General features: G+C 45.1%; 1 protein-coding gene across 2 annotated transcripts; it reads right to left on the bottom strand.

Annotated features, from left to right (window-relative positions):
* Nucleotides 1–255: 255 nt before the first annotated feature.
* LOC147446003 (Chaperone DnaJ-domain superfamily protein) lies at nucleotides 256–23,933 on the bottom strand. 2 transcript variants are annotated; one of them, XM_086525323.1, is made up of 8 exons: nucleotides 23,630–23,933; nucleotides 23,360–23,458; nucleotides 5,768–5,869; nucleotides 5,354–5,413; nucleotides 4,687–4,793; nucleotides 4,524–4,606; nucleotides 842–926; nucleotides 256–763 (listed from the first exon to the last, which is right to left on the bottom strand). In XM_086525323.1, the coding sequence occupies exons 1-8, from the start codon at nucleotides 23,732–23,734 to the stop codon at nucleotides 541–543; spliced, it is 864 nt and encodes a 287-aa protein (XP_086381449.1). In that variant the 5' UTR covers nucleotides 23,735–23,933; the 3' UTR covers nucleotides 256–540. The 2 variants fall into 2 exon arrangements, with proteins under 2 accessions (XP_086381449.1, XP_086381448.1); XM_086525322.1 differs by having other exon boundaries at nucleotides 256–766; nucleotides 23,630–23,931.
* Between the last annotated feature and the right edge of the window lie 14 nt (nucleotides 23,934–23,947).

Raw genomic sequence — 23,947 nt, forward strand, 5'->3', positions numbered from 1 at the left:
CATTTCTAGTGCTAGCCCACAGAGCATTACAAATGCTTTACAAATCCTAAGGTCCAAGTCATCTTCTTGTATGTACATTAAGAGAATTTTAAGAAACCTTGGCATTTCTTAGTTCAAGGACAAATTGTTTTGTCCTGAAACCTAAGAAACCGAAAAACGTTAAAACCAGCTACTTTGTTAAACACCCTCCACTTTCCAGTACATCATGAGCCTTAAACAAAACTGAGACAAGAGCCACTTGACTCGTGAATACCATTTAGTTACTAATAAAAAGGCCCAGCAACTTTCACAAGAAACTAAAATAACATGATACAAAGCACAATTAGGGAGTGTGATATTGTTCACAAACATGAGAGCACTATCTACGGATCCTCTGAACAATGTGGATGAAATTTACATTCATATTTGTTTCTCCAAATATACCAAAAACACGAGGAAGTGACCAAGGCAGATCGTGCAGCATCGCCAGTATGCGTAATTTAGAACCGTTGTCTGTCTTGGAGCTTTCCGGCATTTGGAACTGGTATCTTTTACTAGTTGCTATTTGCCTCTTGCTTTCATCCTTTCTGCAATCCTTTTTTGAGCAGCCTCAAACTCCTCCTCAGAGGGCTCTTGATGTTTTACCTTAGATTTCTTTGATTTTTCATTCCCTGAATATTTTGCTTCCAAGGCAGCAGCTAACGAATCCATGGAATTCCTCTGCTTTTGTCGATTCGAGATTATGGCAAATAAGCTAGCCTCAGACCCCTCAGATGTCTTGCCTCTTCTGCCACAGAGATGTTAGCGTATTAGTATTGCAACACAAGCACCTTCCATGTACATATTGTTATTAGAAACTTACTTTGGTCTCTTCTGAGCCACGGGTCTCGGTTTCTTTGCTATCTTTTTAGCCCATCTCTTGTAGACATCATACTCTTTCAATTCACCTGCAACACCCAAATTAAATCTCGAGCCCAGTATCAAGTAAATCATGGCTATGCCAGACTAGCGAACATTCAAGCACCCACCTAGAATCCTCTAATGCACCTGCAGAAATAGCATCTTCATTCTTGTAAGATTAGCGATGCTACAATATCTGACTTTCTCTACATGAAGAACGGATTACTTTCACTAGCGGCTTGTTATTCTGCTTGTTCAGGCGGTTACTACTATTTGCGACTGGACTTCTAAATTATCTGCATTGCCCACTATGACCTCCAGAGTTATGGTCTTGTTTTGCACCTAGGATCTGATAGAAGGGAGTTTTAAGATGTCATCTCCTCCGTTTATGCCCGTTCCCTCCAGGGAGAAAGGGCTTTCTTGTGGCTGTGCCCTGCCTTGTTAGGTTAGTCTCTCTCCATTTGGTCATGGCCATGTTCCCAAGTCTTGTCCGGTCGGACCAGATTTGGTCACGTATAGTGGACACCTTGTTTGGGACCTGTGACTCTTCATATCCCCCATTTATCAGGGTCCGGCATCTATGCGTAGTCGGGCAGCCCATCTTGATGAGATCTATAGAGGAGAAACCCTAATTCGGTGCCCCTTGAGGCTTGTATGCGGCATCACACTTGTATGGAGGTAGTTGAGCAGGACTTGTCTCTCTAGGTAGCTTGGGGGATGTTAAATGTTGGTTCTCAAGTACCTTTCTGACACATTGGTGACATTGTGTTTCTTCTTTATGGAGGTCAAGTGTGGGAGGAGCATCTCAAAGTCTACTCGAGTCTTGGAAACAGTTTGAGAATGTCCAAAAACGCTTTCTTACAAACTTTCTCCAAGCTGAGACACAAACATCATATATGCTCCTACTTCTTGAGTCGAGATCTCTTCCAATTGAGTCATGGGCATGGAGAGGGTTGTGGAGTACATGATAAAGATGAGTCAAAACCCCTCGCATCGACTTCCTACAATTGCATGGGAAGCAAGCATAAAAGTTCCAAAGACGCATAAAAGCAAGATCTTGAGCACGGGGTGGATGCAACACATAAAGAAGTGGTTTGGGAGATGGGATGCATTATACTTGCTACATGATGCCTCAATAGACTCCCAAGTGAATGAAGCTTCTCTACATCACCAATGTATTATGGCTTGGGAGAAATCCATAGGGTAACGCTTCATACATTTTACCACCCATATTGGCCTCGATTAGTACAAAAACATGTTGTTCGCAGAAAGAGGAAACCATACTCACCCTTGTATGCTTGAGCCTATCCCCTTGACGGCGGTACGCACTATTGCAACCATTCGGCTTAGCTCCCACTCCCTTCAATGCGAGATGGCGACGTTGGGCAACCGGAGAAGAGTTCCATCAATTATGCACATTATGCTCACTACAAGTTCGAGAGTCTAAGTTCCGCACACTAGTAGAGTACTCAATTTTGCTCGCATCTAAACTTGCTTCCCTCACATTTTCAGCCATGACCTAAACTTACATCCTTTCCTCTCCTAGCCAAAGTGTGGGCTCTCCATTGTGACTCGTCACCATGATCCTTGAGCATCGATTCGCATATCAACCCTCCGGATTCCTCCAAAGTGAATGAAGCTTTTCTAAATTGCCAATGTATTACGGCTTGGGAGGAATCCCGAGGGTCATGCTTCATATATTATACCACCCATATTGCCCTCAATTGCTACAAAACCAAGTTCTTCGGGGAAAGAGGAAACCATACTCTCCCTTGTATGCTTGAGCCTATCCCCTTGTCAACGATACACACTATTGCAGCCAATCAGCTTAGCTCCCACTCCCTTTAATGCGAGGCGGGGGTGTTGAGACAAAGGAGAAGAGTCCCATCAATCTTGCACATTATGGAGAGTCCTCAACTTTTGCTCACATCTGAACTTGCTTCCCTCACCATGACCTAAACTTAAATACTTTCCTCTCCTAGCCATAGTGTGGGCTCTCCATTGCGGCACTCATCACCACGATCCTTGAGCATCGAGTCACATATCAACCATCCGGATTCCTCCACGTGAATGAAGCTTTTCTACATCGCCAATGTACTACGGCTTGGGAGGAATCCGGAGGGTCACGCTTCATACATTATAAGCCATATTGCCCCCAATTGCTACAAAACCATGTTGTCCACGGAAAGAAGAAATCGTACTCACTTGTATGCTTGGGTCTATCCCCTTGTCGCTGATACGCACTATTACAACCATTCAGCTTAGCTCCCACTCCCTTCGATGCAACTTGCAAGACAAGGGCATTGGGACAATGAGAAGAGTCCCATCGATTATGCATATTATACTCACTACAAGTTCGAGAGTCAAGTACCACACACCACTAGAGTGCTCAATTTTTGCTCACATCTGAACTTGCTTCCCTCACATTTTCAGCCATGACCCAAATTTACATATGTTCCTCTCCTAGCCAAAGTGTGGGCTCTCCATTGCGACTCTCATCACCACGATCCTTGAGCATCGAATCACATATCAGTCCCACACATTGTACATCATATGTATCTGTGGTCCCATAGGTCACATTTGACCTTCGAGGACAACAATAAAATCTCTCTCTCTCTCTCTCTCTCTCTCTCTCTCTCTCTCTCTCTCTCTCTCTCTCTCTCTCTCTCTGTGTGTGTGGAAAAGGAGCTATTTTTTGTGTACAAAAGAGAGCTCTAAAGATGCTCAATGGCCTATCATCCAAAGAAAGTACAAAAGTGCGATAACAATGTGAGGCCTATCTGAAACTCAAGGTGGCCTGTAGGATGAGTGTAAAAACGAATTACTAAGGAGGTGCATAATGCCATGTCATGTGACCATGGTCCCAACTAAAAAGGGCTAGAGATCGCGCTCATGAGTGGAGAAAGGCGCATCTATGTTGCTCCGTTGTCCTAGAGAAGCTTGCTGAAGTATCCCAACGACTGCGAAGAGTAGATCAATCCAAATGGCTTTCAAAATGGTGGATGTAGGGGGAAGACTATGAGCGAGCCTAGGTCATGTGGCGCAAGAAGAGAGACATGGCCTCAACAAAAAACTGAAAGAAGCAACTGCCAATACTGCCTGAATGCTGACGTGGACAGGCTGTACGAAGGTCCCGCAAAAAGCGCTGACTGCTGACTGCTGACGTGGCTGCCGTACGGATTTTCCGCAAAAACAAGGGCTGACATGCTGACATGGCTGTTGTACGGATTTCTGCCAATTGCGATGGCTGCTTTTTGGGCAATTTTTAGGCCATATGCTTTTGGGGTTTGACTACTTTTGAGTTTATTGCTTTTGGGGCTCTGCTTTTTGGGCATCCCTTGTAAGAATAAATAGACCCTTATCATTGCTTTTGTATGCTATCTCAACGTTGAGCCATCCAAAGCAGTTGTTTTCCAAACGTTATGTTTGAACAAGCGTGTCCTTGTTTTCAATGCCACTTATCTCCTCTTAGTCAAGATTTCCTCTTTCATTTGTCTATTCTGTTTTTCGCACAATGGACACATTGGTGTGTTAGCCTCGGCCCTCACACCTTGGAATGAGAAAACAATCTATGAAGATTGATTGTACAGATGATGAAAGCTGTGTTGTAGCATGTACTAACACATGCAAGAATAAGAAATTACCAGCAGATATTGCCTCATTAATGAGATCCATAAAACGATGTGAATCTTGTTGAGGATCCGAGCACATCAGTCGGTCAAATACTCTGCCAAACCCACACCACAATTAAGGCCATTTAAAAATCAAGACCACTATACGCATCACAAGTAGATAAAGCATTATTACATGTCCATATTTCCTTTGCATTTGGTATACAAATTCTTCAAATCCTGTGTCTCACTTTCTGAACCTTGATAAGACGCAGCAAATTCTTCAATGTCATCCTCAGTGACCTTCAAGCACAAAAATCATCAAATAAAACATGTAAATTGAAACCTTTAAGATGCATTCTCTTCAGCTTCTTCAGAGTACAAATTCTTTTTGAGTTAGCAAACCCTTGCAGATCACAATGTGAAGGCAATACAACAGACACCATTGCTGCATATTTATTGATGCATGTCTTAGGCAGACAACTTTCTACAGCATATCCAACAAGATTTATGTACACTACCTGCCCTTGAGAGCTGGAAAAGGTGGGCCAATTTTACCCACTTTAAACTCAGAAGAAATTCCCAATTTTAAGTTACACCCTCGATTGCTTGTCGAGTGTACATACACAGAATGCATAACAGCTTGCAGCTAGTCTAAACATATGATGCCTTTGCCACTTGTCCGTATAAAACTCAATCACTTACAAACCCAGCTTCATCCCACAGACAAATGTCCAGAGCCTGAGGATATTTGAGAAACATATTTGATCTGCCCTTAAAGAATCAAAACTCAATCGTTCATTAAAACGCTGTCCTGAAGACATTCGCACACAAATACAGAAACATTTGAGGGAGTGTTCTACCGGCTTGAAAACTGCTTTGAAGAACTGGTATAAGCCCTGAACCACCTCATTTGAAAGCTCCTGCACTTGGCACAGTAGATGACGACGGTAAGCTTCGCATAAATGAAAACAGATAATATTAGGGGGGCAAAACCCACCAATTAATGTTCCCCTATTAATCAGCCTCCCTTTGTGCCTCTCAAACATGATCACGCAACCACCCATCCTCGATTTAAAACATACCCAGTTGATCAAAACACAGCTAAACTATTTCATATTGTGAACAATTTGGGCACACATTTTCAAACTGACATTATTCCAGATGCTGTGAAAAATTTGGGCCTACACATTTTCAAATAACATGACATATTCCAAATGCACTGATTTAACTCTCCAAGAACTATAAAAAATAATTACTATCTGCACCAGTCTTACCGCATCCTCAGTGGAGCCAGTCTCATCATAGACCTTTCTCTTTTCAGGGTCTCCAAGAACTGCAATTACATCCTGAAGTGCCTGAAATTTCTCCTTGGCATTCTGCATCCAGCATATATAACAGGATTGATAAATATCAATAAATGACATGATCTCTCTCTCTCTCTCTCTCTCTCTCTCTCACATTACTTTGCTACTCCTCATTTATGCTTTGATGTGGTTCTTTTAGCACATAGCATATCTCTTTTGCAAAAACTTTTGGATGCGGTACATGCTTTCTGCGAAGCTACAGGACTATCAGTGAATGTCACAAAAACAAAATGTATGGCGACTTGTACACACAAATCAAAGGATCAACCCGCCCTTATGTATGATGGGCAAGAGATTCAAGCAGTTGACAGCTTTAAATACTTGGGCATCATTATACCTTCGAATCATAGATGGAGGCAATGTGCAAAAACAAGAATTGAGGCAGGACAAGCAAGGTATTACGAGTTTGAACATGTGCAAACAAAGCGTCACTAGAAGGTGGGAAATAAAGTCCGTGGCTTTCAATGCGTGTGTGGTCCAAACGCTATTGTATGGGGTAGAGGTATGGGGACCAAGTATTCCCGCCAGCACATGGAATGACATTGAGAAAATTCAGAAAAAGTTCTTATGTAGACATATGGGGATAAAAACCACAACACCATACTCAGTGATGCTATTGGAGACTAGAAAAAGACCATTGGAAATGCTTGCTTTGCAAAGAATGCATAGATATCTCTTGAAGGTGAAGTTGATGCCTAATAACCGTTTGCCTCACATAGCATGGGAGGTAGGATGTAAGCTGCAAAAGAACCACAAAAGCAAGTTTCTCACCTCTAGCCTTGTTGAGGACATCAGGAAATGGTTCTCTAACTGGAATGTGGGAGCATATGTGGACATGCATGTAGAGGAAGGTACCGAGCATGAGCACAAGCTGAATTTTGAACTACAATTACTTGAGGCCCTTCATAGCAAATGGAAGAATGCAATGCACAAGTCCAAGTTTGAATACTATTGCAAGCACATAAACACACGATACTGGGAAGAATACAAAACCGGGGAAACCCAAATACATATCAGGACACCCATGTCCTACCGTGCGAGACGGGCCATCACCTTGATGCGGACAAGATCACACATGCTCAAAAGTGAAACGGGAGGATGGCTGAATATTGATGCAAACATGAGGAGATGCACTCAATGCAACTTGAATTCATTGGAAAATGAGGCACATGTAACCCTTGAATGTCCAACATATGCGCACATTCGGGTCGACTTTCCTCAACTTATTCAAGGATGTACTACATTTGAAGAGCTTCTCTCAAGAACACATCCCTCTCCAGTAGCACTAGGCATCTATCTTGCCAAAGTGCTAGAACATCACACCACACTCACAAACAAGATCACCACACAATCATGACACGCCCCCTCCTTCACATGGGAAGGGGGGAGTCTCATATATGAGATTTTGGGTCCCATGGGTCATTCTAGCCCCCTGAGACGTAAATACATCATCATCATCATCTCTCTCTCTCTCTCTCTCTCTCTCTCTCTCTCTCTCTCTCTCTCTCTCTCTCTCTCAGTCAAGTATCTGCACATTGAGTATGGCAGATACTTGACTGATATAGGGACTGCACATGGATTGGCCATTTTGAATGGCTTACAGAGATTTCCTGCAGCTGGTGGTTTTACATGCTTTCCACACCGACATGGCGCTAGTACAGTGGATTATGTTATGGCTCCGCCAGGACTCATTCATGGTTGGGATAGCAGTCGATCATGCTATCTTGTCTTTCACTCTATCGTTCCAGTTCAGCACAGCTCCATTGGGAGAGGCCTCCACACATACTCGCAGGGTGGTCTCGTACGGTCACGTACGTTTTGTCCACGTACGAAGACGTACGGTACTCATCGAACTAGAAAATTTTATGTCGTACGACATGGTTACGTACGTTCAAAAATAAAAACATGCAATTCTTAACCCTAGATTTTACACTTGGGACAATTAGACAATTGATTATCACAGTGGGGATGTCGTGGTATTTAGTCAATACTATGCATGATGGAGCTGATGGTTATATTGTCTTGTGGGTGACTACCATGGGTCTATACCTTGCACTTTCCTTTAAGGGTGAATCTGGGCTTATCCTGGATTCATTGAGCCATTGAGCAATCTCTCATGACTCATGAGAGAGCTTGAGAATGACTCGTGAGCTTGAGCCTTGAGTTGGAACATAATGGAGAAGAACAGAACGAGGGCATCCATATATAGATTTAGAGTGTAGATACTTGCCCTTGAACAAGAGAGTTAGATGAGAGGATGGATGAGAGAGAGAGAGAGAGAGAGAGAGGAGCCTAATGGAATCCAAGGTGAAGGACCAAAGCAATGAGAGAGAGGGAGAGGGAGAGGGAGAGGAAGAGAGAGAGGAGTCTAATGGAATCCAAAGCAATGTGTGTGTGTGTGTGTGTGTGTGTGTGTGAGAGAGAGAGAGAGAGAGAAGGCTCAGGGCATGTGGGAGGTGAGGGGAGGGGGATCCTAGGCTAGGTGGGAGGGATCCTATGCCAAAAGGTAACCCAAAAACCTCCCAAAAAAAAGCACAATCAACGGACTAAAAAACTGGTCAAACGTACTAAAAAACCACCGGACGCAACGGACGCCTTGACCGGACGGGACGCCACCGGACGCCTCGTTCCGTCCGACGAACGAGAACAACCCTGCATACTTGGTATACATTCACGAGGGAGACGGATCACGTGTACACTGATGTACATGCAGCTATGCACTCAGGAGCACGGACGACCACTAGATGAGCTCACCCAGATTCTGACAGAGACGCTACATGATGCAGCCTCAGAGGCATATCCCCACAGCCAGCCTACACGCAGACGATCTAGGAGCATACCTCAGAACAGTTGATATGATGAGGAGTGTAGAGAGATGAGGATCAGATTACAAAGAGAGGTGCTCATGGCCACTACTACACATAAACAATCACGGATTATCTTCCGCCGCCTAGTGCGACAAAAGAAGAGGGCTTACCTATCTCAATTAGAGCGTGATCTGTACCAGATGTTTGTGAGTCAGGACTCTAGTGAAGCATGGAGGCTTTTCAATGAGCACTCTCCACCGTCGGCCATCACTTCCACAAAGACATGGGGAGAATATGCTACATCTCTCTACACAGCATCAGGGCAGCCACCTTTGCCTGACCCTCCAGAGGCATGCCCAAAAACATGTACTTTCTTTACTGTTGAGAGGAAAAGGATAGCCATTGACAAGATGAAGACAGGAAGAGCACAGGATCATGATGGTCTGGTAGCATAGCACTTTATCCATGCCAGAGATATGCTTGCAGAGCCTCTTGCTATGATGTTTAATAGAGCCATGTATGAGGGTTTCCCTAAGACTTGGAGTGTGTGCACTATCGTGCCTATCTTCAAGTGGGGAGATCCTATGCTTCCCGGGAATTACCGAACCATCATGGTTGGTCACACTCTAACTAGGCTATATGCATCAATTCTTGAGCATGAGCTAAGTGGATGGGCAGAGAGAGAGGGCATACAGACAGCAGGACACGCTGGGTTCAGGAGAGGTTTCTCCACTCTTGACCAGATTTTGACACTCAGAGCCATTATTGAGAAGGGTAGACAGCATCGCAGGAGGATATATTGTAGCTTTGTGGATTTCCGCAAAGCCTTTGATACAGTGCCACGAGCCAGACTCATACGCAGATTGCAAGACATGGGGGTGCCCAAAGAGTTGATCTGGGAGATCTTAGCTTTATACAGAATAGTGGTACGACAGGTACCCACTACTCAGGGCATGTCCGACATGGTTCACTCCACCATTGGGGTGAAGAAGGGTTGTCTCCTATCTCCAACTCTCTTTGGGATATATATAGATGAGTTTTCAAACTATGTACATACAGAGGGTGATAGAGGTGCCCAGCTTGCTGGGACATGGATTCCGTTGCTATTATATGCTGATGATATTGTGCTGATCTCCGATTCTCCAGAGGGGATGCACAGGACAGTGGATTGTCTGTGAACAGGACAGTGGATTGTCTGTGAACCTTGGTAAGACCAAGGTAATGTGTTTAACACCACGGCGTAGTGCGTAAAGAGGTCCGCAGCCACTTTTACATATGGTCGAGAGACTGTGGAGTATGCAATACATTCACTTATCTTGGGGCGGTTTTTAGTGGTCCAGTATTTTCCCTGAGGTGTGAAGCAAATACGCGATTGACCAGAGCCTATGAAGCATTGGGAAGACTTCAAAGGATATGTTCACACGTTCAGTTCCAAGAACCTCGGACAAAGCTTTGGCTCTTTAACACTTTGGTCACTTCGGCCATGCTGTACGGAGTGGAGATATGGAGCCCCTTAGTTAACCACCATAGCAGAGCTCGCAATAATGATGGATGGAGATGTATGGAGAAGCCCTTGGTGTCTATGATTTCTCGAGGACGATTAGGGCCAAGGCCTCAGTACCACATGACATTGTTAGGGCGGAGCTCGCTGCTCCTCCATTGATAGTGGAGGCACTCACTCGATCAGTTTCATTTATGCATAGCACTTGGGCTCTCCCCAAAGACAGATATGCTCGATTAGCACTAGAATCTTCGCGACAGCTGGCATTGCAGGGAGATAGATCATGTTGGTATGCAGACATGGCATCTTGGTTTCAGTTACATGGCTTTAGTATGGATCGGCTACGCTACCCCCATTTCAGTACTCTCTGGATGCACCCTCCATCTCCCTCACTAGGGCAAAGATTACTAGGCTCATCAGACAAGACTTGATTCAGCTGGATACGAAGAGAACATGGATACAACCTACACATGAGCTAGGTACGAAGATGACTTTCTATAGAGAGCATCTTCTCCAACTCACGGAGGATGGTTTTGTGATCAGACTAGGATACATGGACACTTATCTATCCAATGGGATACGATGTGCTATTGGTCAGATACGCACATTCTCACATCAGCTAGAGATCGAGATAGACAGATTTAGAGGAGTACCCACTGAGTCTAGGATTTGTCAGGTGTGCCAGATAGAGTCAGAGACAGAGCTACATTACATATGTCACTGCCCAGTATACTATGAGATATGAGGCCGCTTTCACTGTCTATTCAGAGAGGGTTTTGGGCCACTTTCTAGAGTCATGAGATACCAAGATCAGAGATGCCTCGGATTATACGCAAACACGGAAGGACCTCTTGAAGAGGGGCAAAATGAGAGAGATCCAACAACAGCGGAAGATTACAGATTTCTTTCAGTCATAGACAGAGGAGAACGAGCAGCCCCAACAGCATAACAACACCAGAGGCACCAGAGGCATACTGCTTGATCGCGCGATAGAGTTGGGGCGGTCCTGTCGCCCACGGATGAGGGGGCCCTCTCGACATCGACGCAGACTGCGACAGGGGATCCATACCATACAGGCGCGACATAGGAGCCGTCCTGACAAAGTGCCTACCTTGGAGGACATTGAATCTCTATAGCCTTTTGGATATGTATATGATGCCTCAACTGTTAGAAAGCTCCATTGTATCAGCTCACCCTGTGTATTCCCCTTGTATCAACTTTCACCCCACCCCTACCCACTATTTTCTTTTCAACTCTTTGTACTTTTTGTACCCATACCTGGTATTAGATTCACCACATGTAACCTTTTGGTCTCATAGGTCATTTTGGCCTTTTGAAGACGTTAATATTACATTTCATTTCATTTCCCTCTCTCTCTCTCTCTCTCTCTCTCTCTCTCTCTCTCTCTCTCTCTCTCTCTCTCTCTCTCTCTCTCTCTCCTCGTTGGCTAGATCTTTAAGGTCTCTTAGAGCTTGGGGCGGGTCGGCGCAAGTGACGGGCAGAGGCGGGCATGTGCTGGATTTTGGAGGGCACTCTCACTCGTCCCATTGCATTCTCTCTCCCTATCAATCCACAGCGCGCGGGCGAACTCAATGTAGGTAAATCGACACAACTCGCCAATTAATCCACGTTAGTAGATAATTAATTTATGTAAGGGAAATTAAGCCTCTCGAGGTTAGGCGAAGCGGGCGTAGGCTAAGATTGGGCAGTAGGCAACGCGAAGGATGCCAGAACTCCATCGTGGGGTTTTCAGTGGGTCTTCACTAGCAACACGCTATCATCATAGCATCAGTATTTAGCCGTTCAGTACTTCAGCAGTTCAACACCTTCAACCTGTCAGCAATGCCATTATCAACGTACCATCAGTACCCGCAATTCCACCGCACCATCGGCATTCGCATTCATTGTGTTTGCGCACTGAACTGCTGGAGTGTATAGCAAGTAGCGCATGTGGGGTAGAGCAAGCAGCATGTGCTGAGTGAAGCAGGCAGCACACGCTGGACAGTGCGAGTGGTGTACGGGGCTTTACAACAAACTTGGGACAGTTTGCGCAACAGGTCGCTATCACGTTTAGCCAGTGCCGGTTGGAGCAGCAAAACCCCATCAGTACTCAGCAGTGTCAGCAAGTCGCGACAAGGTGGGTCTATTTGCATCAGACCTCGGAAAGTTTGCGCAACAAGTCGCCATCACATTTAGCCAGTGCGGGTTGGAGCAGCAGAACCCCATCAGTACTCAACAGTGTTACTAAACACGAGCAGAACTGAGGGCCTGCACAACAAGGGCCGTTACGATGAAGGTCATGAGCGCTTCACCAGTGTGCAAGTCCCGTACGGAGGCGACCTTCATGCTTACAAACAAGCGGATAACACAAGTGGAAAGGGAGATGAAGGAATGGAAAGCACAGATGGAAGGATGGTGGAAGGAGAAGGCCAACCTTCTTCAAATGTTCCTCAACGAAGGCACGCAATGATAGAAGGAGAAAGAGGGCCTGCACGTAGAGATACAAGCACTTAAAGCGGATTCACAAGCACTCAAAGAAGAGGTCTCGGTCCTCAAGCCAGAGCTAGCTGATAGAGCAAGCAATGTACTAGAGGAAGGTGAATTCCAGCCCTCGATGATAGAAGAAATCAAGGTCATCAAGGAACAGGTACGGATGATCAAAGAGGAAGAGAAACAGAATGGGGCAAAGACGTCTTCGTGGGTGGATGTAATCACACATAGACACAGAAGAAGGCGGATGAGGCCGAGAAATGGATAGAAGTCGCTAAGAAAGGGAAAGGGAAAGAAACCACATCTATCTCCACTCCTACAATCATCAACATGACTTTAGAAGAAGAGCGGCGAAGGAAGACTAGAGCTTTGCACATACAAATAACCGGTCTAAAAGACCAAGATGATGTGGAAGGGGAAGTCAAAGAACTTCTCCGCATGATGGGTGGTGAGGCTACTCATACAAAGGCATGGAGGGTAGGGAAGAAGACACAAGGAAATGGGGAGACGTCAAAAGAAAGAGCTCTAATCATGCGCTTCTCATCCATGGAGGCAAAGGACTTCTTGAAGAAGCGTCCTACACTAAAGAAAACGGGCATATCCCTTGGAGATGACCTCACACTCACACAACTTGCTCATATGAAAGAAGTTATGGCCGAAATAATGACAGCTCGAGAGAAGGGGAATGTGGCCTTCTACAGGGATGGACAAGTGGTTATTCTGGAGAAGCACCCCGCATGACGGTGCGAGACCTGTGGGACCACACTCAGAGTCGCTACATGGAATTGTAATGGATCTTTGCACCTTGATGTAGGGGCCTTTGAGGATAGTTTCACAGGGAGAGACATCATTTTCTACTATGAGACGCATCAAGCCCCGCGGCAGTCCATGCCCCATGTGAGCAGATACAGATGGGAGACAACTTGCAGACAGGAGACTCGATCAGAGCGCAGAGGACGAGGTTCAGGAGGAGTGGCAGTCTTATTCAGGAAGGAGCTACAATCTCTCATACATATAGCTCGGAGGGATGAGCATGCTAGGTACATGTGGGTGAGACTGAAGGCAAAGACGGGCACATATCTCTACATCGTTATTTGCTATTTCCCTCCTAGTACGTCAATGTATGCATCACCTAGAGGACAATCCCCCTTCTCTATTTTAGATGATGATATATGGGAGTTTTCTAAAGATGGCAACATTATTATCTTGGGGGATTTCAATGCTAGGACTGCCCATTCCTATGATACCTTAGAGGAGTTAATGTGAGAGCTTGATAATACAGAAATGGGCCTGTCTAGATTATCACAGGATGAGGAGCACACTAAGTATGGCAGATACTTGATTGATATGCGGACTACACATGGATTGGCCATTTTGAATGGCTCATAGAGATTCCCTACAGCAGCTGGTGGTTTTACATGCTTTCCACATCGACATGGCGCTAGTACAGTGGATTATGGTATCGCTCCGCCAAGACTCATTCCTTCCTTTCAGGATTTTGTGGTGGAAACTACGCAGGTTGGGGTAGCAGTCGATCACGCTATCTTGTCTTTCACTCTATTGTTCCAGTTCAACACAGCTCCATTGGGAGAGGCCTCCACACATACTCGGTATACCTTCATGAGGGAGACGGATCATGTGTACACTGATGTCACGTGACACATCCAACACTATGTGTCCGTGGACAAGCTACACCATGATCACGGTTCAATCAGTCCAGTCAGTCTAGATTAGAAGTCATCTGGCACTTTTGTGAATCTATTCGTAGACCGTGCATGCCCAATCACTTAGCATAGATGCATATCCTCTGGTTGCACACAGCATGATCATCAGTATTCCCATCAGAATCCATTAGAATCAGTTAGGGGAATTTTCCAGTGATTTTAGCCTATTTTCACTATTTTTGACATTTTTCACTTATTAAGTTAAGTGACTTCCCAACAAAAGTAGGTAGGGCAATTTGGGTAAGAAAATATATAAGCAAACCAAAGCTAGCACTCTTTGGCAGATGAGCAAGGAGCACAATAGGCCCTCAGGCAGCAGGTACTCCCTCTCTCTCAGCCAGAACCCCTCAGCACCCACAAGCACTTGGCGTTTTCAGCTTTGTCGGCATCGCCAACATCAAGCCTAGCGTTTTGTCATCGACACAGTTCCCTAGCCCTGGCGTTTTCAGTTCCTTCATCGCCAGCATACCCACAAACCCAGCGTTTTTACTAACGCTACCAACCAGCCAGCGTTTTCTATTTTCAGCCCATTTCTGCAGCAGATAGTCAGCGTTTTCAGCATTCATGGATAGCAGCAGATTCAACCCTAGACATTGCAAAAGATCGTCATTTTCAGCCTTCAAAAATCCAGCCAAAACAGGCGTTTTCAGCAGTCCCAAATCAGTCCCAGATTTTCAGCCATAGCGTTTTTATGGACAGCAGATAGAAGACCGCAGATTTCAGCCCTTAAGTCATCGTCGCCATCCCCGTCGTCGTCACCGGCATAGTCCCAAGTTGCATCAATTTCCATGCATCATCATTGTACCACTTTGTGCAATCATAAGTAGACCACTCTCGCCGACAAGAATGGGGCCTTCGGAGGAGGGTTTTACAACGTCTCTGGTGTCGTATCTCTCTTCTCTCTCTATCTCTCAGTCTCATACACTTGCACGCACAGTGTCCATTCACTTTGTTTGTGATCATAGCATTCTCTCATTAAGAACGGAAGGCTCTCCCTTCCATAAGAACAAAAGGAACCTTGAGCACAGTTCGGAGCACTCATCTTGAGCAAAGCGCAAACATTCATTCCCCTGCACCTTACACTGGTATCAGAGCTTTGGCAGTGTTCTGTATCACTCAAGGAAAGAACCACAAGAATCACAAGAATTTTTTTGCTTGTTGCGGTCGCACGAACCCAAGTTCGCTTGGGCGTGTCGATTCCTAATCGTGTTTTTGAAGAGTGACATGAATCCCAGGAAAGAAGGGCTTGTCCAGCCTCCCCTTGTGTCTCTTTTCACTCATTGAGAGCGGACCGTGCACTTAGCGGCCGGCCAATCGACGTGAGGTGGGAAAAAGAAACCTTGGTGTGAGCGCGAGGCCGCCAAGGGGTGCGCCCGCAGAAAGGAGTAGAACTCGGGTGAAGAGAAGATCCTTCTCAAACGCGGTTTGCAAGCGAAAGAAAACCTCAAGAACCTCAAGAACTCAAGACCCGCAAGAACCCAAGTTCCTCATGAACTTAAGAACTCAAGAACCCAAGAACCCAAGTTCCTCGTGAACCCAAGACCACAAGAACCCACGACTTCAGTGGATGGTCATCACTCGAAGCGGAATGGATACTTCGCTTGGAGGTGATGAGCATGAGAGAGGCGAAGAAGAATTTTCCCCACCAAGAGGTTTTTCCAACCCTCCCCCTTCCCCATCTACGACAAGGATTGCACTAACTCCTATGGAGGAGTTGAAGCAGTTGTTTAAGGAAAGATAGTTAGAACGCGGAGAAAGAAAAGCAGAAAGAGAAGCAGAAAGAAAGGCCTACGAAGAATGAAGGGTAGCCATAGATCGTGAATACGAAGAAGAAATGGCAGCCATAGAGCGTCAATACGACTTGGAAGAAAAAGAAAGTCAAGCCAAATTTGATCGCGAGAACAAAGCAAGACAAGCAGAATTTGATCACGAGAACAAAGCCATCAAAGAAAAGAGCGACCAACACATGAAAGAGTTCTTGCGACTCTTTTCTCAAGTTCAGGCACAGATGCAAGAGATTCAGGAGACGGAGACTCTCTCGGTCTCTTCTTCTCCAAAGCATGATACACAGGATTTGTATGATTGTGAGCAGCATGATGATCTGGATGATAAAGATAAGCATGATGTTTTGCATGATTAAGATGTGATTTCTCACAAGCATGATGAGTTGCATGAAGAAGATGTGATTGTTCACAAGGATGGTGTGTTAGTTGATGCTTTTTCTAGTGAAGCTAACCTCGTTGTAGATTCGATCAATCACAAAGAACCGATCTTGGCTCTCGAGTCGAGGTAAGAAGCGATCTTGGCTCTCGAGCCTAGGTCCAAAGAACCCTCACAAGAAGTATTGTGTGTTCGCATGATTGATACCCACGCATTGTTCGAATATTTCATTCGTGATCGTTTCCTGTATTTTAGTCAGCATCTTTATGTGATCCTTTTTATTAGGCATGACATATTGTACGTTGAGCACGTTTCACTCATAGATGAGCACGTACGCGGATTTTTCATGAAAAGCTGGAAAGTATGCATTCAAGGAAGTCACATTCCATGTCTCTTCCTTGGCATGACACAGTTTCCGAACGAGCACATGAAAGTATGAGCACCAAACATGGGCATTTCCGTTGTGAATTGCCATAGTTGATTGTTTTAGATCATAAAAGAAAGATTCGATCTCATTGTTTGCCTGTGTTTGATGAACGGGTTGTCACTCCGTCTCTATGTTCATCTACATTGCATACACAGTCTTTAGCGAAGACAAGATTTTTTCCACTCACTTTACATGGAATAGGTATGTTCATGGTTTTGTGTTGGAAATGGTTTCAGGAATTTTCAGTCATGGAGATTCTTGAAGAAGAAAGAAGCATGACTCTCGACGAAGTTGAAGCATTGAAGAAACCACAAAAGACTTTGTGTCGCTTTCGGCGCAGCCCAAAGAAGCAAGCGTTGCAGACCTTTATGAAGTTCAAGTACCGCACGACCCACACATCAGAGTGGACCGATGAACCGTCCCTTCCAGGATTCCGGATGCTATTGGCGGGACCGATGAACCGTCCCTTCCAGGATTCCGGATGCTATTGGCGGGCGATCTCCCTCGACGCCATACAGTTCGGTACCAGTACCTCACTTTGAAAAGGAGGGGATGTCACGTGACACATCCAACCCTATGTGTCCGTGGACAAGCTACACCATGATCAAAGTTCAATCAGTCCAGTCAGTCTAGATTAGCAGTGATCTGGCACTTTTGTGAGTCTATTCGTAGATCGTGCATGCCCAGTCACTTACCATAGATGCATATCCTATGGTTGCACACAGCATGATCATCAATATTCCCAACAGAATCCATTAGAATCAGTTAGGGGAATTTTCCAGTGATTTTAGCCTATTTTCCCTATTTTTGACATTTTTCACTTATTAATTTAAGTGACTTCCCAACAAAAGTAGGTAGGGCAATTTGGGTAAGAAAATATATAAGCAAACCAAAGCTAGCACTCTTTGGCAGATGAGCAAGGAGCACAACAGGCCCTCAAGCTGCAGGTACTCCCTCTCTCTCAGCAAGAACCCCTCAGCATCCACAAGCACTTGGCGTTTTCAGCTTTGCCGGCATCGCCAACATCAAGCCTAGCGTTTTGTCATCGCCACAGTTCCCTAGCCCTAGCGTTTTCAGTTCCTTCATCGCAAGCATACCCACAGACCCAACGTTTTTACTAACCCTACCAACCAGCCAGCGATTTCTATTTTCAGCCCATTTCTGCAACAGATAGTCAGCGTTTTCAGCATTCATGGATAGCAGCAGATTCAGCCCTAGACATTGCAAAAGATCGTCATTTTCAGCCTTCAAAAACGCAGCCAAAACAGGTGTTTTCAACAGTCCCGAATCAGTCCTAGATTTTCAGCCATAGCGTTTTTATGGACAGCAGATAGAAGACCGCAGATTTCAGCCCTTAAGTCGTCGTCGCCATCCCCGTCATCGTCACCGGCATAGTCCCAAGTTGCATCAATTTCCATGCATCATCATTGTACCACTTTGTGCAATCATAAAGTAGACCACTCTCGCCGACGAGAGTGGGGCCTTCGGAGGAGGGTTTTACGTCGTCTCTGGTGTCGTATCTCTCTTCTCTCTCTATCTCTCAGTCTCATACACTTGCACGCACAGTGTCCATTCACTTTGTTTGTGATCATAGCATTCTCTCATTAAGAACGGAAGGCTCTCCCTTCCATAAGAACAAAAGGAACCTTGAGCACAATTCGGAGTACTCGTCTTGAGCAAAGCGCAAACATTCATTCCGCCACCTTACAACTGATGAGATATACAGGCAGCTATGCACTCAAGAGCCAAGACGACCACTAGATGAGCTCACCCAGATTCTGACAAAGACGCTACATGATGCAGCATTAGAGGCATATCCCCACAGCCAACCTACACGCAAACGATCTGGTTGCATGCATCAGAATAGTTGGTATGATGAGGAGTGTAGAGAGACGAGGATCAAATTACACGGAGAGAGGTGCTCATGGATACTACTACACATAGACTCGTCACTCGTGCATCGCGCTCGCGTTCGAAAGCAAGCCGATTTTCTTCTTGTTTTGCGATATATGTAGATGAGTTTTCAGATTATGTAATGTTAGGAGCAGCGGAATGAATGTTGTATTTTGTCAAGATTAGTGATCTTTATTGCTCAAGGTTCCTTTTAGTTCTTAGGGAAAGAGAGAGCTTTCCGTCTTGTAGAGTGTTGTGGTCACGAACAAAGTGAGTGGATGTTGTGCGTGCAAGTGAATGAGACTGAGAGAAGGAGAGAGAAGAGATACGACACCGAGAGTTTGTAAAACCCTCCTCCGAAGGCCCCACTCTCGTCGGCGAGAGTGGTCTACTTTGATTGCACAAAGGTGTACAATGCGTATGCAATGGGACTATGCCGATGACGACGACGGAGATGACGACCGCGACTTGGCTGAAATCTGAGATCTTCTAGATGCTGAATTTCTTGGACTGTTTCGGGGCTGATTTGGTCTACTTCTATCTGTTGTCCAAAGGGGGAAAACGGCTGAGGTTTTGGGTGGTTCCGGGAGGTGCTTATCATGGCTGAAAAACCCTGTTTTGGCGAGGACTTATGGATGAATAAAAACGCTGATGTTGCTGAGGAAAAACGCTGGTGTATCTGCTCCCTTTGGCTGCGTTTTAGGTTGAATTGCACCTGCTGAAAAACGCTGGTCTAGAAGGCTGAAATCGTTGATGATTGGCTGTCAAAAACGCTGGGTGGGCAACAAGGTCTAGCGTTAGTGCTTGATGAGAAAACGCTGAAATGACTTGCTATGATGGGGCTGATCTGCATGTGGTAAAAACGCCAGGCAAGGTTGGTTGTTGGCGATGCTCGATCTAGGGACTGTGGGAGGAAACGCCAGGCATGGGAGGTGGATGGCGAGGGGTCTTAACGCTGAGGGGGATACTACTGAGAAGTTGCCTGTTGAGCAGGAAGCTCCTGCTGCCTCTTCTGCCAGAAAGTGTGAACTTTGGTTTGCTTATATATTAACTTAGCAAAATTGCCCTACCTACTTTTGTAGGAAAGTCACTTAAAAATAATAAGTGAAAATCCCAATAAATAGGAAAATAGGCTAAATGCACTGGAAAATTCCCCTAACTGATGCTAATGGATTTCTGATGGGAATTCCGATGATCATGCTGTGTGCAACCGTAGGATATGCATCTATGCTAAGTGACTGGGCATGCATGGTCTACGAATAGACTCACAAAAGTGCCAAATCACTGCTAATCTAAACTGACTGGACTGACCGAACCCTGCTGTGGTGTAGCTTGTCCACGGACACATAGGGTTGGGATGTGTCACGTGACATCCCCTCCTTTTCAAAGTGAGGTACTGGTACCGAACTGTATGGCGTCGAGAGAGATCGCCAAAAGCATCCGGAATCCTGAAAGGGACTCTTCGCCGGCCCACTCTGATATGTGGGTCGAGCGGTACTTGAACTTCATAAAGGTCTACAACACTTGCTTCTTTGGGCCGCGCCGAAAGCGACTCAAAGTCTTCTGAATCTCCTTCCTTGCTTCAACTTCGTCTAGAGTCCTGCTTCTTTCGTCTTCAAGAATCTCCATGGCTGAAAATTCCTGAAACAATCTCCAACACAAAACCATGAACATACCCATTCCATGTAAAGTGAAGGAAAAAAATATGGTCTTTTCTAAAGACTGTGTGCAATGTAGACGAACATAGAGACGGAGTGACAACCCGTTCATCAAACACATGCAAACAATGAGAGCGAATCTTCTCTATTTGATCAAAATCAATCAATTAAGGCAAATCATAATGAAAATGCCCATGCTTGGTGCTCATACTATCATGTGCTCTTTCGAAAACTGTGTCATGCCAAGGAAGAGACATGGAATGTGACTTCCTTACATACAAACTTTTCAGCTTTTCATGAACAATCCGCATACATTTGTGCTCATCCATGAGAGAAACGTGCTCAACATACAATATATCATGCCTAATAAAAGGGATCACATAACGATGCTGACTAAAATACAGGAAACCTTTACGAATGAAACACTCGAACAATGCGTGCGTATTAATCATGCGAACACATAATACTTCCTGTAAGGGCTCTTTGGACCAAGGCTCGAGAGCCAAGATCGCTTCTTCGGGATCTATCGAATCTTCTTGTGGGCAATCTGTGGACCTCGGCTCGAAAGCCAAGATCAATTCTTGGTGAATGATCGAATCTACAACGAGGTTAGCTTCGCTAGAAAAAGCATCAACTAACACACCATCCTTGTGAACAATCACATCATCTTTATGCAATTCATCATGCTTGTCTTTTTCATCCAAATCATCATGCAAATCATTATCCATCAAATCATCATGCTTCCCATAATCATGCAATTCCTGTGTGTCATGCTGTGGAGAAAAAGAGACTGAGAGTCTCCTTATCTCGGATCCGTTCAACCTTGTCCTGCATATTAGCAATGAGAGATGGAGAAGGAACAATGTCCTCTCCATGAATGACAATAGAAGAATCACTTTTGGCATTGAGAGTTATAGTGTTAATCAGAAAATCCATGAGAGCGCCATTATCACGAAACCATCGAATGCCCAAAATCATATCACATCCTGAGAGAGGAGAAACAACAAATCTTCTAGTGAAGGCAGTCTGTTTAATTGCAAATAACACATCAAGGCATTCCTCGATGATGAGAGCGTCCATACCAAGACGAAAGCCAGAGACCTCGATAGGAGATCTCGGACTAACTTCGAGGCGGGCTCTCTCAACAAGAGAGGGACTGATCACATCATGCATACTACCTGGGTCAAACAATATGACAAAACGCTGCCCCGATGTACGACCATAACATTTAATGAGAGAATCATCAATGGGAGGGTCCTGAGAAACTGTGGGCACAATCGTGTTATCATTCATTGCATTGACAGATGTAGTGGGTGTTGTGGGTTCTTTAGATTCATTCGATTCAAGCTTAGGAAATGTTCTTTTTATGTGACCCTTAATGTAACAATGAAAACAACGACCTTCTTTAGAATAAGGGCTTTGTTCTTCCGAAGTGATGTAACCTCCTACAATTCCTTGTGCTACTTTTTCATCTGGAGTAAGCTTAGGTTTAGCAATTGCGTTAGCCTTACCCTTAGATTCATTGGAAGAATTCTTTGATGAGACTGTTGGTAGATTGGTTAGAAGAGTTATCATTCTTACCGTTCTGAGGAGTCTGCGAGGTACTTGTGGAAGTCTTAAGGAAGCAACTGACCAACGGTGTAAAGATGATGTTGGCCCATCATCCCATCTAGCCCAATCAATGTGTGTCCTCTCGCCTAGCTGACGGTCTTTTGAGTCTATCACATATGCATTCCATAGAAGTGGCTGCCTCGCTACCTCCTCGACACACAAAGACGGGTGGCGAATCAAAGCAAGACATATTTCCTTCCAAATCCGCAACAAGCAACGCATAAATGATGACAAATGAAACATATCCAAGGGTGCAAAGATGAACCTAATGGTCAGGCGCCAAACACCTGTAGTGACAAAGCATGGTGCAAAAACTGTTTCCGAGGCTCAGCTCTTGGAAAAAATCTGCGAACTATCAGTTTGCAAGCAAGCTTTGCATCTCTAGATCAATAATCCCCAATCCTCCCTTCTCTCTAGGTAAAATGATTGTGTCCCAATGGACTCATGGTCGAGTATCAAAAGAGCCATCTAGGCCACCCCACAAGAAGTTGCTTACGAGGTGCTTCAAACACGCCATGATTCTTGAGTGGAGTCATCGGGACGTCGTGAACCAAGTCGTCGCAAGACCTGATTTACTGCAACAACTCTGCTAGCCAATGATAGATGCAAGGATGACAAATGGCAAAGTTTCTTTCTGATAGAATACAACACAGGTGTAAACTGCTACTCAACTGACACATCAATGCCTACATGGAAACCCAAATATTTGCAAGTCTACCCTCTACATAGCCAAGTGAAATTATCTTGTGCACCCCATTGGCAATCCGGATTCCGCATCCACTTCTACAAGAATACCAAAAGAGTTGTACCAATTTATAAGAGCACCATTGGCCAAGCAAAAGGTAGCAAGAGCATCCCGTAGACTGTCCAAAGTGGGTGTGTCATATCTTACAAGGAGCATATTATCATCTGCATACTCATGATCCAGCAAATTAAGGTTGGATCAACACGTACGTATGGAATGTATCCGTACCGTATAGACGCTCTATATGGATCTATACCGTACGGAACGATCCGTACGGTGCTTTTTTTTAATTATTATTGGCCGACTTGGCTGAGGGTGTCGCTACACTTAGGCGAACAATTTTTCGGCGAATGGGCGAGTGCGTGCATCAGTAGCTGTTCATATTTTCGAGAAAACAGGATCAAACTGAGGAAACAATATGCTGAAACTAAAAATTCCTAAAGTCAAAAACAGTAATGAAATGATGCATAGAACGAGATGGCTGACCTGGTCTCCAGGATTCTTATCAGGATGAAGGCGAAGTGCAAGCCTGTGGTAAGCTTTACGGATCTCCTCATGAGTGGCAGTGCGTTCAACCCCAAGGACCTACAAGGCACGGCTCACGTTTATGTATGCTGCGGGCACGCCTATTACACAGCGATGCACAGTTGGGTTCTCTATCTGCATATGTGCAACCTTATTTTTAACGCTTTTGGGGGGGTGGGGGGGGGGGGGGGGGGGTGGGGGGGGAGGGGTTGGGGGGTTGTTTGGTTTCACCTCATAGAGACTTGCTGAGGTGGGTGCTTCCTGCGCTGCTTCCTTGCTAGTCGCTTCTTCTTCATCATCCTGCTTACGCTCTGCTCGTTTGCTTTTGCGAGGCATGGCTATGGCGAGCACCCGTTTCCCAGATGTTGTTTCAAGTGATCATTTTCCCGCCATCGAGTGTGGAGAGGACATTTACAACCAATTTAAGTACGCCCTCATAATATTATTGCCCAAAAACTAAATTTTACTGGAATCTGCAGAGATGCTGGCTTCTGGAGTAAAAGGCAAGGAAGTGAGCACACCAAGAATAGAAGCCACAAAGAAAGCGGT

Source organism: Adiantum capillus-veneris, chromosome 12 (assembly GCF_014529385.1).
Source record: "Adiantum capillus-veneris isolate H3 chromosome 12, ASM1452938v2, whole genome shotgun sequence".
Classification (NCBI taxonomy): Eukaryota; Viridiplantae; Streptophyta; class Polypodiopsida; order Polypodiales; family Pteridaceae; genus Adiantum; species Adiantum capillus-veneris.